Source organism: Malania oleifera, chromosome 7 (genome assembly GCF_029873635.1).
Source record: "Malania oleifera isolate guangnan ecotype guangnan chromosome 7, ASM2987363v1, whole genome shotgun sequence".
Lineage (NCBI taxonomy): Eukaryota > Viridiplantae > Streptophyta > Magnoliopsida > Santalales > Ximeniaceae > Malania > Malania oleifera.
Genome location: NC_080423.1, coordinates 20089592 through 20104359, shown reverse-complemented (window position 1 = coordinate 20104359; position 14768 = coordinate 20089592). Strand labels below are relative to the sequence as shown.

General features: G+C 34.8%; 1 protein-coding gene across 1 annotated transcript; it reads left to right on the top strand.

The window, feature by feature from the left end:
- Window positions 1–8436: 8436 nt before the first annotated feature.
- Window positions 8437–14753, top strand: LOC131160776 (citrate-binding protein-like). Its single transcript, XM_058116660.1, has 3 exons — window positions 8437–8715; window positions 9542–9978; window positions 14519–14753. The coding sequence occupies exons 1-3, from the start codon at window positions 8437–8439 to the stop codon at window positions 14751–14753; spliced, it is 951 nt and encodes a 316-aa protein (XP_057972643.1).
- The last annotated feature ends 15 nt before the right edge of the window (window positions 14754–14768 follow it).

Genomic DNA, 14768 nt, shown 5'->3' with positions numbered 1-14768 from the left:
AATTTCAGCAGTTCTCCATCTCTACTTCTAGTCGATTCACAAATTTAGAGAGGACCATGACAGTCAGCTTCAGTGAGCTGAACGATCGTATTCAGGAGATGCAGGATGAGAGAGATAGGATGACCATGGACTTTGACTTTGATGTCAATGATGGTGGCGATGGTGTGTGATGATGGAGGGGAGTTCTAGATTCAGGAGAGCAGCCAAAAGATCAGATTGTGTGGAGTTGATTCATTTTATGTTATATAATCTGGTTTGTACATTTATATATAACAAATTTTACTTTTGCTTTGTTTTATCATAACGATCACACACACCATATGCAGATACTATCATGTGTTACCTGTTTTGATTATGATCATATATATATTTGGTAAAATTCAGAATTGAGTAAGCCTTTGAGCGTAAACGACTATATTATTGAAGTGCATGATTAGTATAGAATGCCTCTTGCATAAAAGATGCAGTTGATGAGATTTGCCTGCTGGTAGATTATAGGTTCTCACATGCCTTACTCTTGAGATACTATTTGTTTGAGAATCATTTTTGTGCAGGTAAATTTTGGGAAATGTCTTGTTTACAACCGGCGTGCTTTCGAATTTTTTGTAGACATTTGCCTAAATGATTGAAACATTTTTATGTGTGCAAAATCTAAATATTTTACGCTTGGTTCATTTGTGTTGAAATTTTAAATTCCTTGGGATTGATTGTGCATATATATTTAAAGTAATTGGACCGAAATGCATACTCTTAGGGGGAGTCACTTAGCATTAAAATCATTAGGCCATGAGAAACAAATATGTATTCTTAACTGTATATTTGTAACACTTTGTATTAGGCTGACATGCTCTCATCATACTATATCGTGAGAAAATACATGCTTGTTTTGGGAAACCAAAATGATTATAATAAAATTCACCTTAAAATTTTTTGAAAGTATGAGTGAAAACCAAGTAAAAATTAAACCTCATCTTCACATAATCATTAGATATTTAAGGAGTCTCGAGTGAAATAACTAAACTACAATTGTTGGTATTTCTCATTGGATTAGACTTTGTAAAGTGACTCTTGTCTATGTGTGCACATTTCATATATATATATATATAGCATGCTGATATTGAATGTGATGAATATTGGTTATCATTTGTGATGCACAATTTCTTGTTCACTTCATGATCATGTTGAAATTTTATTTGCTTGTTAGACCATACTGAATTGTTTGAGTAGTTGTTGATAAACTGTTAGGAAATATTTAAACTCAAACAAGTTACAATTATACAGGATTCATTTTGGAAAGGCCGATTTACAAACGGCACTCTGCCAAAATTTTTCTAAATCTTTCCAAAATTTTCATGTAGAACTGTAATTCTTACCCATTGCCTAGAATTTTAACTCAAATGGCCCTTTTTTCTATTGCCAAAAGGGGGAGATGGTATATGAAAAGGGGCAAAAATATTGGGGGTAAAACACTTGGTTAAAAATAAGGTAGATGCATATTGATAGGGGGAGCCTTTTTTAGGCTTAAATCCATATTTTTGTTGATCGTATTTGTTATCATCAAAAAGGGAGGAGAATGTTGACCTTATAGGTCACGCTCGGTTTTGATTATGACAAATACTCATTGTTTCTAATGAGTGTTTGAGACTTTGTGCAGGAACTTAAATTGACAGATCATTATGCACATGGAGAGAGTGAAGCTTAAAGACCAAATTTCTATTGAAGACTTAATTTCTTATGTTGTAATATAATTCATTCATGTAAATGGTCTGTAATAGTAATTAGGGCTTTTTGTATGTAATAATCACACATATCACATGCATGATGTAATGTGTAAGCTCAAAATGAAAATGACCTTAGGGTTTACCCTTCGGTCAACCTTCGGTCGACCGACACCGAATTCTTTCGGTGTCTTCAAATTGGACCTAAAGAGACCTCTAGACATTCAGCCTTGCACTCATATGTGTTAGGAACATTGAATAAGGTGTTTGTGAATCAAAACAAGATCGAAATGGACACTTTGTGCACTTTCGGTCGACCGGCCCATGCAGTTCATTTTGCCCTAGTTGACCAAATCTGGTCTGGGTAAATGAAAATGACCTTGTCCCGATTGACCAAACTGTATAGTTCAATTAGCCCTTGGTCAATCGAAACCTCTTGAAGTCAACATTTTGACTTCCTAGTCGACCGAGCCCAAATTACATACCAACTGTCTTGTCGACTGAGGGTCCTCGGGAGAAACCCCAACTGTCTGGTCGACTGAATCACTCAGTTCAAATAAGCCTGGTCGACCGAACCTCGGTAAAACTGAAAAATCACCTTGGACATGCACTTCCGGTTGACAGAGTCCCAAGTTCAAAAATAGGCCGGTCAACCGAGCCATATGAACTTCGGTCGACCGAAAGGTTTCTAGTCAATCGGGTCTCTCGGGTTGCCCTGAATTTTTTACTGCGGTTAAATATTTTAAACGGGGTTAATTACGTTAAAATGATTTAAAACTTTCTTAATAATACCCATTCGGTCCCTAACGATCATAACTCTTCCCATGTCTATATATATATATGAGATTATTTGTGCAAATTAGTATGGGATTAACAATATTGACTAGGAGAAATCCTTTGAAATTCCCAAAATCTATAATACTCATTTTTGAGCCTCCTACACTTATTCTTACTAGATCTTACAACTCAAATATCCTTGTAAGTGTGATTTAAGTGTGGTTGTTCCATAAGGCTTGCTCTCTTTGTCTTGATTGATTGATTCCATTTTCTTGAAGAGCAAAACCTTGAGTATTCTTAGAAGACTTAATTAATAAGTCCTGCCTAAGAAGACCTCGTTCGATCTTTTGAGATTTTATATTCATTGCAACATCTTGAGAAGCTCGTATTTTATTTTGGTTACAAAATATTTTTAAAATCGTTTACAAATATCTATTGTATTTTATCTTAAAAAATATTTGAAGTGATATTTGTTTGTGAGTCAAAATCTTTGTGGAATATTCATAAAGCTTTATCTCTTGCTGAATACAAAATTAGATTTCCTTTTGCAAACCAAATCTATACGTTGCTTAAGATTTATATTATTGAGAAGATCTGCTAGTTGAAATATATATAAGGATTGATTGATATCCTTGTTTGAGCATTTAGATTGAACATCTTGTGATACAAAGATCATATAGGTTTGCACTCTCATGCACTGAATACATTAATAGCAAATATATTTGAGAGTTGATATATTAAACCACATTGAGCTTACATATTATATCTTATTTGTGGTGCATATGATTGCGCATAACTGGGTACATATTTGCTTTACTTGAAAGCATAATCACTGTACCATCTTATTTATTGAGCAAAACTGTTGTATTTTAGGCACGGACCTAAAGAGGGGGACTAGCCCTTTGAAATAGTTCCGGATTGGTTTAGACCTGGTTAGGAAAGTTAGGTGCGCCATCTTGTTAAGGCGTGTAGGTTAAGGTCAGTCCTGCTAATTGACCTGGTTGTAAAGGTTGAGGTCAACCTTGTGTTAATTGACCTGGTTTGTATCGGTGTCGTTCCACCTTTAAGTGAGCCTTTAATGGAATCCTCGGGATTGTGAGCTAGAGGCGGGGACATAGGCACAGTTGGCCGAACCCCGACAACATATCATGTGTTTGTTTATATTTCTGCACTCCATATTTTCCACACGTGTATGTTATAGTGTGAATGATGCGTAAGATTTAAATTTTCGTATATTATATCTACTTGCGCATTTGGGATTGTATAGAAAGACCTTAGGTAGTTAAATCATATTGATTTCTAATTTAACCTAGGAGAAAAGGTTAAAATTCCAATTCACCCCCCTCTTGGGAATACACCAATTCTAATAGTATTTTTAGTTGTGTCATCCTCATTGAACCCCTAATACATAATCTTGAGTAATAACCTTAATTGACTATCATGCTTTTAAATTAAAATACAATATGTCATACATATGTGCTGAATGACCAATATTTGCTGCATACTGAAATCTTTTGAAAAGGATGAATATATGATGAGTGTCTTTAACTGACTATCATCCTTGAATTATAATGTAAGTATGTGTGCATGCAAATATACAAGGGGAGTTTAAGCCCCACCATTAAGAAAAATGAATAAGTGCTTAATGTCTATATTCTCTTGTATGCTAAGACTTGTTATAAAGGATGAACATAAGTTGAATGTGCTTGAATGAAATTCATCATTGACCGTAAATGTACTTATGTGTACTTGAGAATATACTGGGGTGTTTAAGCCTCATCCTTGCGAAAAGGATTAATAGCACCTGCCCAATTGACTTAGACTTTCATTGTTTCTACTTTTTGAGTCCTAATTTCTTTTGATACCCTAAACATCATATCCTGTCTTTATCAAATCATCTTTGATATGGATTGTTCCTAGTACGTATGAACACATTGCACATGACTTGATATTGGATCTCTAGTGCATGTGTTCTAGGAATAATTCTATTGGTAAAATATAAATTGTTTAACATATATACAATAAAATTTATTTAAGAATGAAAATAGTACTTATATTGTTCAAACTCTCAATGATTTTTTTTATTAGCATCAGTATAATAGTTGACAATATCTAAGCACGAATTCAAATTGATAGGGGGAGCATCTAAACATAAAATCCTATCTTGTGTTGCTCTCTAACATTTTTAGGCTTAGATCTATTTTGAATTTATTGTAGCATGTGCTTAAATGTGATGTTTATATTGAAAATTTTTTGAATTAAAATGTTGCTTGGCCATAGTTCTTTGTTTTGCCGTATGATCCCTATTTTAAAATTTATTTAATATCTTTAGATCTATATGGTTGCATTTTTCTGCTACTTTGTGATTTGTGCTTAAATGATAAATCAGAAAAATAATGTTTGCTTGAGTTTTGAATCAAAGTTTCTTTTTCAGTAAGCATAAGCTCCCAATAGTTATCAAAAATTTTAAGGTAATATATTTTTATACATATATATATATATATATATATATATATATTTATATATGTACATTTTTAAAAGTAAGAATTGAACTTATATAGAATATATCTTTTATCTTGCTTGTGTGCTTGAATGCCTTAATGACTGTGCTAGTATTGTATTAAAACTTTAGGTCATGAAATTTCAAGTGGTTTTTAAGGGTGTTGTATAACTGGTTTATTGATTATACATGAAATGAATGTGAACTAGTTAGGCCAATCCTATGCTCAAACCTACTTTTTCATTTGCTGCATGTTTTTAAATTCCAATCTTTTGCGGGGTCTTAAGTTGTATTTAAATTGAAATGGTTTGAGGATATTTCTGGTTTGATCATATTAACATGTCATTTCAAATTTAAATGACCAGTTAAACTGTTTTGGATGCTTAATGCCATATCTTTCAAACAATTATTTTTATGCCCATAATCTATACTAAAAATGCGAGAGTTTTCTAAGAAAAATAAATATCATTTTTTAAAAAGGAGAGTTCTCTTTGCTAAGTTTGTTTCTAAATGGTCAAAATGTTTTTTATTTAATTTAACCCTTTTACTGATGACAAAAGGGGGAGAATGTTTTTGAACAAAATGATAATGACCAAAAGGGAAAATTTTAGAGGCAAATCATAGGGACAATTATCTAAGCGTGTGCTTTAACAAAAAAATTTAAATGCATGATCATTTGTAATGTCTTCTTTTGTGAATATGCTTGAGTTGTATTATTTGTATTTTATATTATGCATATTCTTGGGGGGGGGGGGGGCGCTTTTCGGGCTTATCCCATTTTGCTCTTGGGTGTTTGTCATCATTAAAAAGGGGGAAATTGTTGACTTTTGAGTCTAATCCCTGTTTTAATTTGATGCTGACAAAGCACCAGTATCTTATGTGTGCTAGTGTGTGAATAAGTTTTTCATTTTAGCACAAACAAAAGATACTGAAAAATGGATGCTACTAGGAACATAAAACACACCTGGCGAATTCCATGGAAAATGAAGAGTAAAAGAAGAAGACATTTTGATTCTACTTGTATTACATTTTATTTTTATTATTTTGGTCTGTAATGATGCATGCATCTGTATGATATGGATGAAAGCCCAGAATGACTGTAGATAGACCCTAGGGACCAGCACACTTCAAAGAAAACCTTTTTCTTAACAACTAAATCATACAAAAAGGTTTAAATTGGTTAGGGTCAAAATCAAGGCAAAAACAAATGTTGGATTTTTAGTTTAGTTAAAAAGTCTCGGTCGACCAAACCCTTATGTACTAAATGACTCGATCGACCGAACCTGCAATGTGAGGCATGTGCTATAAGGCCTCGGTCGACCAATCCTTTATATGTTAAATCACCTCAGTCGACCAAACTCGCCCTGAGGGTATATTTGTAATTTTGGCTTGCTCGGTCGACCGACCAATTGTGTGTTATATTACCACGGTCGACTGAACCACTATTTGCCCTGGAGTTAAAATGTTGACCATGTCTTAGTCAACCGAATTCTTTTTGAACTAACCTTCCCTGGTTGATTGACCTATACACATACACTTTTTCCAACTACTTGGTCGACCGAAGTTATAGTTCAAAAAAAGTTTGGTTGACTGAATCTATATGAATGGTCAACTGACCTTTGTCTTAGCCGACTAAACCCATGAAGGGTTTAGAATCACCCTGAGATGGTCAACCATATCCTTAGTTTAAATTTGCCTTGGTCGACCAAACTTACAAAAGTGCTCGACAGAACCTTTACTTGGGTCGACCGAACCTCTCAGGTTGGAAAATTTTTAAGGGCTAAAACATCATTAATTTTTTAATTAAACTTTTCCAAAATATTGAGCGTGTCCCTCAACGGTCAAATTTCTAAAAAATCTATAAATACCCCCTCCATAACTTAGATTAGTAACTTTGATTAACCCAAATTTGGTTTCTAATCCATTGTTAATCAAAGTTCCCCTAAAATATTTTTTATTGTTAAAATCATTCTTTTGGGGCAAAATCTTTTATGCAAATCTCTCTCTCTCTCTCTCTCTCTCTCTCTCTCTCTCTCTCTCTCTCTCTCTCTCTCTCTCTCTCTCAATTATATTTCTGCATTTAAATTTCCGCATGTGTATGCTTTCAATTATAATTATAATTATTTGCATGCACACATCTATTTTTGTCGTTTTATTAATTTACATACACGCTTGTATTATGAATGAGATATGATATATGGCGAATCGGTGTAATTTTTTAACTTAGCTGAATTTAAAAAAAAAACCCAATTCACCCCTCCTCTTGGGGTCATACCAATTCCAACAATAAGGACATGGAGACTTTTGAGGGGATAAAGGTGTTCCAGGCTGCTTTGTAATGAACTTTAATGGAGTTGCCCAAACTGCTATCGATTAGGTAGGAGTAAAGGCTTCTAACCATAAATGTTTTGTTCTTGATAAGTGTCCAATAGCAACGGTCTTCCTTTGAATCTAAGGGTAGTAGAAGATGAAGCATATCCATAAGAAATTCAAGGCGAGTAAAGTTTGGAACTCTGATCCTTTTAGTGGAAGAGATGTCCTAGCGATGAGAGACCTTATTTCTAATGATCAAATATGAAACATTTGCATTTTTTTTGAGTGACTAGATTGAAGAGAATTTGGAAGATGTTGTTGAGAGGCACTTTGTCCACCCACCTATCTAACCAAAAAATGAGTTTTACGGTCCCTTCCAACTTGAATTCTAGCGAGCTCCTTCAAGACACCATGCCTTTTCATAAGCCCCATCCTTGACAAACCTTGCTATGAGTAGGTTCCCAGGACTCTGGATCATACCTGTGTTTTATACAGATTAAGGCTCTTCATAGGCTGTCCTTTTTTGAGCAAAATCTCAAAACTCCATTTTGCGAGTAAAGCCATGTTCATTGGTCGGACACATTTGACCAGATTGACTAAAACATAATTTTTTGTAATTGTTTTATTTAATTTTTAGTCAATTAGATACCCACATAACACTTTGGTTATACAATAAGAGGTAACCAAATTCCCATCCCAAATCCAATTTTTTCTCTTTCCCAAGATTTAGAAGTGAGATGTTTTTAGAGGATAAACCACAATTGTTTAATTAAAAGTAAAATTATATACCTAATTAGCCGTCTAATAAAGTTTTGAAGCCTAGGAAGTTTTCTTATGGGCGGCGTCGTAGCTAGCATGATATGCAAAAGAAAAACCATCTTTTTATGGGTGCATGCCGCCTAGGAAATTAATTAAAAGGTTTATTGATTTTTTTTTTTCCCAAAAAATTATCCATCCAGCCAGCCTAGCTATCTCCAAACTTACTATAAGTACTCCATCATTCGTGCAAAACATATGATATGCACATACCATAAACCCTAGTTAAACAAGTACGACATCATCTACATCACTCAAAACACTCCATTAATCCTACCATATCCCTCCAAAATTTCTAGCAAGCAGATGACGATGGGTGCCGCTCTCGCGTTCCTGTCTTTTGGGCTAGTTCGTATTCTTCTCTTCATGGTGCACCATGCAGCTGCCGGGTCTGATCCCGTCGATCCAACCGAGGGTTTTGTTGATGTATCGTTGAACAAAACCAACTTCCACAATCTGAAACCCTACGACCTGCCGGCCAGCCAGCGTTACAGCTACGTGGATGGCGTTCACAAGTTCTGGGTTTATTCTACGGACAACCCTCTCTCAAACGGCAGCCCAACCCACCCTCGTTCTGAACTTCGCGTTGAAGTAAACATTCTAATCATCTTCCTTACTTTAATGTCCATTTTAATTATTTATAATATATATAAAACATATCTTGATTTAATTTCCTTTAAAAAAGATCATAAAAACAAATTAAACGTGAACTATATATATAATGCATATATGGAAGAGGAATTACGTAGACAGTGCTGCGGAAAGTTTTTCGTTTTTTGTTCTTTGAAAATATCAGTACTGCAGAAAGTTTCATGGCTAAATTTCAAACTCATGCTGGTTTGAGTAATATGTTCAAGCTCACTCTATTCTCAGCAACCAAATGGAGAGACTCATTAGAATATATACTTCAGGCCACATGGGCTTCTAAGTTTCCAATGGCTGCTGGCACTGAGGTTGATGATCTCTCAGTTACTACACCTGCATGCGAAGGGCATGTGGCAGAGAGAGAGAGAGAGAGAGAGAGAGAGAGAGAGAGAGAGAGAGAGAGAGAGAGAGAGAGAGAGAGAGAGAGAGAGAGAGAGAGAGAGAGAGAGAGAGAGGTCCTCCCCACGTTCCCCCCCACCCCCTTTTTTTTTCTATTCAGAAAACGAGTTAAGGTTTTAAATAATAAAAGCCATTGGAAGCTGATGAAGTTGTTTCCACGTAAACCTGATTCAGAAAAATGCTTTATGTGATGTAATCGCATGGCATATTATAATAGATTATGGAATCACTAAAGTGCTATCCATATTTAATTCATTATGTACAGACACCTATATTTTCATTTGGTAAAAAATGAAATTTTCTTGTGATCCATGCTGCAGCTTCCAATTACATAGCACCCTAATTTCTTTTTGTTTAAATTCATCTATCTCAGGGATACTATTATAGTACCGGTGTTTGGCAATTCGAAGCATATGGGTACGTACCATCAGGGACCTCAGGTGCATGCATTATGCAAGTATTTGGAGCGAAAACTCATCCCACAACCTTAATGCTTAAAGTTAATAATGGTACACTCACTTACTACTTGAGCAACGTCCTTGAACGAAATATATACGATAGGTGGTTTCGACTAAACGTAATTCACGATACAAAAGCTGCAGTTACAAAGACTTTCATTAATGGGGTCCTGAAGCTCGTGGCTCCTCATCGTCAAAATGCCACCCATCATTTCCAATTCGGGGTCTATCAACAAGAAAATGCTTCCTTCTATGGGGAATCCCGTTGGAAGGGAATTAGAGTTTTGAAAAAAGTCGATGATGATTATAGAAAATTGCCGTTCAAGAAAGATAATATTCCTAGGAAATTATTGTAATTAAAAAAAAAAAATCTAGTTGAGGTCTTAGAGGAAAGAGAATACATATATGAAAGAAATTTTGCGGGAAAAAAATTAATAAATTGATGATCGCTAATTAAGTCCATACTTAAGTCTTGGCATGCCAAATTGTTTATTGAATAGTACATTTGCGTAATTTTTTGTTTGTTTGTTTGTGGTGATGGAACTACTATATATATATATATGTGTGTGTGTGTGTGTGTGTGTGTGTGTGTAAAACAATTTGAAGTCCACACATTTGGGTTATGCAAAAGGAGATAGCTGTAGCTCTTCTCCCATCCTATAACCTTTCCCACACCTCTTAGAATTTATAAATGATACCTCAAATATATAAGTCTCAAGCTTGAACCATTGAATGATATCCAAAGAGATGCTGATAAATATAAATATATATATTGTGGTGTTGTATCGAAGTAGGAAGGATCATGGGTGCATGTAAGAACCTGAACCAAGAAAAGAAAAAGAGTAAGAAAAAGAAAAGAAGGAAAAAGGTTTGGCACAGGACTAAACCGTCAGCAAATTCAGGGAGCTTAGGAAAACCGTCGACAGTTTCAACTACTGAGGGTTTTTATATAAGAAAATGAAAAAATTGGTTTGGTAAGTGAGCAAACCGTTGACGGTTTCACCCAGGCTGAGCTTACTTAAGTGAGAAGTAAGATAAAATTTTATAATTTTCATATTTCTCTTTCTCTCTCCTTCCGGCTTGTCGGTCCTCGTTCTCGGCCTGTTAAGAAGTTAGGGTTTCGTTCTCCAAAGCTGTAGGTAGTTTTTCAGGAACATGTAAGGGGATTAGATTATGTCAGTTATTTTTGAAATGTGAACCGATTAAGCTTAAATATACGGTTACAAGAATACTATGTATGATTTTCCGATTGAAATAGGCATATGAAAATGAGGGTTTTGGTATTATATACATATTTGGGGAAAACTAAAGTGAGTAGGGTGGTCATCTCCTTTTCCTGAAAAACGTACGTATTGAGTTAAACTAAACACTAGAGATGATCATACCTTTATTTTCAACAAAATATATTTTCCCAAGGTAGTTTATTATATTATGAAATATCATTGAAATTGTGTGGCATGAGAATGTTTATGGTTATTACATAATTAAAATGATGGTTTCATGGTATTATATAGTGAAAGATACAGTTTTTATACCAAGTTATGATATAATCAATTTTATGCAGAATTATGAATATGACGGTTTTATACCGAGTTATGATATGCTAGTTTTTATACTGACTTATGGTATGACAAGTTCTATACAGAATTATGAACATGACGATTTTATATCAAGATATGAAAAATCGGTTTAATACCGAGTACGATATGATAGGTTTCATACAGATTCATGAACATTATAGTTTTATACATATTTATGAAAATGAGATCATGTTACTATTTTTACTATGTAAATTATACATATGGTTTATGAACCCTGAGGGACTAGATCTTATGGAAGCTTAGTACTGTAGCTAGTGATATTGTTAGTGCAACCACACTGTTCAGAGAGTGTTGGTATTAGACCGTCGATTTGGCCCGAGAAGAGTAGGATACCCTCCTGGGTTCGAACCAGGTTGAGGTAGGCAAATCGTACTTTAGAGCATATTATGTTGACCTAGCAGTGGTCGGCTAGCCATACTGTTAGGTCTAATCTTCGGACTACACAACCCGATCTTGGGGGTTATTCATGATGTTATATAATGGCCCAATAAGGAAGGTTCTTTATCTATATATGTTATTTGCGAAAATGGGCTGTTGACTCAATGAGTCCAATCCTGTTTTGATAATGACAAATCACTTGGTATCTTACCTATGCATTGAGATTGTGAACATGATCATTACTTAGCATGCACGAAAGGTAAGGATGTCATGGAAGCCTTGAGGAACTTAAAACGTATACAACCTGGCACACTCCATGGAATGAGAAGAGTAAAAGGATGAAGAAGCTTCAAGTTTTCTATTGTAATGGGTGTATTACTTGTATTTACATATCTCATATGATGTATTTGGAAGCTCAAAAAGACCTTAGTTTGACCTTAGGACTCATGCATTTCATGAAAAATCTAGTTGCATTAGTTTTAGGTTGGATGGGCACTTTAGAGGAAAAATGATAAAATTAGAGGTCTTGTTGATGAATGTCCTAGTCTCGTCGATGAATGATTGAAAGCCACTAGTCGCCAAATGATTTGCTCTCATCGACGAGAAAATACCGGGAGCTCAAAAATCTCAGACAGTCTACCTGTTGACGAACCTATGTTCTCGTCGACAAACAAGTGTTGAACACTTGTCGACGAAGGTGTCCAACTCGTCGATGAATCTATGCTGGAGAACAATGCTTCAGCGTAGAAATGCATGGGAATTTCTTAATTAAATGATCCAAAGGTTGAAATATAATCAAAGGCCAAAAATACTTATATATACCAAACCCTAAACTCTAAAGAAATCTCTTGAACACTCTTGCTTACACTCTATCAGATTCAAACTCTTTTGGGGCAGTCTCTACGTTGATTTTAAAGATCAAAGGGCATTCATTCATATTGTTGTAATCAAGATCGTGTTCTTGGAAGTTTGGTAAATGAAGTATTGTGTTTCGATATTCAATCTTATTCCCAAAGCTTTTTATTCTCTCACAAACTGATTGTTAAATATTATTTGAGAGCCAAATCTTGAGTTCATATATATATATATATATATATATATATGTTATGTGAAGATTTATTTTAAAATGATTTGCTAAAGCTCTGAATCTTTGAAAACTATCACGTTTATTCTTTATTCAAAGATTTCATCTCAGCTTTATTATTGTTAAATATATTTGATCTTTGCAGAAAACTCATCGTATAAATATTTTTATAAAGATCATATATTTGATTTAGATCTTTGCAGAAAACTCATCATATAAATTTTTTTATAAAGACCATAAGTTTTACTTAGATCTTTCAAGTATATTTATCATATATATTCTTTATACAAAGATCATATAGTTGTTATTGCAAAAGACCTTATTGATCATATTACATACACTATATTGAGCTGCAAGTTATATCATCTAAGTATGTATTAGGATTTCAATTGTACTCATTAGCTTGTTAAGAAGTGTTTGAGGTTGCAGAAAATTGTAATCATCTTATTGTATTGATGGTTCGGGCTATGAACCTGGGTGAGGAGGAAGCTACGCCTCTTGTAAGTAGCGGACTATAATGGGAAGCTCCGTCCTAGTTAAAGGAGTGGGATTAGTGGAATCCTTAAGTGGGTTACCCAAGGCGAGGATGTAGGTCAGGGTAGGTTTAACCTCGTAAAAATCTGAGTTTGCATCCCTCTTTCCCTTAATTCTTTTAATTTTAGCCTGCACTTATTTATCTGTTTGTGGTGTACGTTAAGTAATGAAGGAAAATCTATGTATTTTCAATGATATAGGTGTGAGTTCAGTTTTCAAATGCCATTTTAGTTAAATTTACAAATATGAATGTTTTATGATCATACTAAAACTCATGTTAGCCACATACTAATGATAATCTAATCCGTCTTTCTGAAAAGTGTCTCACCCCAATATCCAACTCATTTTTTAGGTCCTACAGGGAATAAAGCCTAGCGTGCTACGGGGCTAGGTTTACATTTTAGTAGTTATTGTAAGTGTAAGCGAGACACTTGTATATTATGTTTTTGTTTATTTTGGGATGTAATATATAGAACATAAAGATAAATATGTGTAACTTGGATGGTTTATAACTCATGCAAGGTGTTTTGAGGTTTAATTATCTTCCACTGCATGTTTATATTGAGCGATAGATAGGGACACTCGAGACCCTTGTTTGGGTTCGGGTCATTATAATTATGCTATCAAAGACATATGTGTAGGAAATGGCACTCCGAGCTCCATCGGGTTTGGGGCGCTGTAGTTGTGGTATTAGAGCACCAAGTTGATAGGTCCTGTAGACTTTGACAGATGATCTTACCAGAGTATAAGTTCTAGTTAGGATGAGGATATAAATGGGTAGATTAGGATATTGGTAGGTTATTTTGAGTTTTGTTTAGTAGCCTAAAGGCAGAAATTCCTTGATGGTCTTCTGTGATTTTCCTAGAACGATGGTTTCAGAAAAGCCACGGTAAATCCATCCACATTTTTTTGTTTTTGAGTAGAGAGACTGGAACTTGAAAAAATTTAGAATTTGAAACATTAAGTTGGGGTGATAGGTCATAATTTCTGTGGTTAGAGGCTGGTACCCTAAAATGACTAAACATATACAAGAAAAAGGATTAGTGAAGTTTTTTGGGGCTAAATAGTCAATGGTTTTCTGTGGTGTTAGTTTTCATCAAAACAGGGTCTCGGTATCTCAGGTTTTCCGTTGATGGTTTCAGAGGTCTCAGTAAAACCGTCGGCGGTTTTGTGTCTGAACCGTGTAAATGAACCTTAAAATTGATATCTTAAACTTAAAGTGGTTTTTAGTTAAATAATTGTACTAGTCATGTTAAGATATTGGAATTTTAAATTCATTTATGTCCTATCTTCAGGATGGATCCTAAGGATAACAATGTGAATGTCGGAGGAAGTTGCAATGAGAGGGCTTCTCATGAGGATGACATTGATTCTACATCAATGCTTTGTGGTTTTGCCCAGCAGTTCATGGCTGAGATCATTCGCAGTTCTAGGGGACAAAACTATCCCACCACTGACTTGTGTTGTACCATCGATCAGTTTACCCGCATGAATCCTCCAACCTTTACAAGAGGAGCTGACCAATCATAACAAAGAATTAGGTTC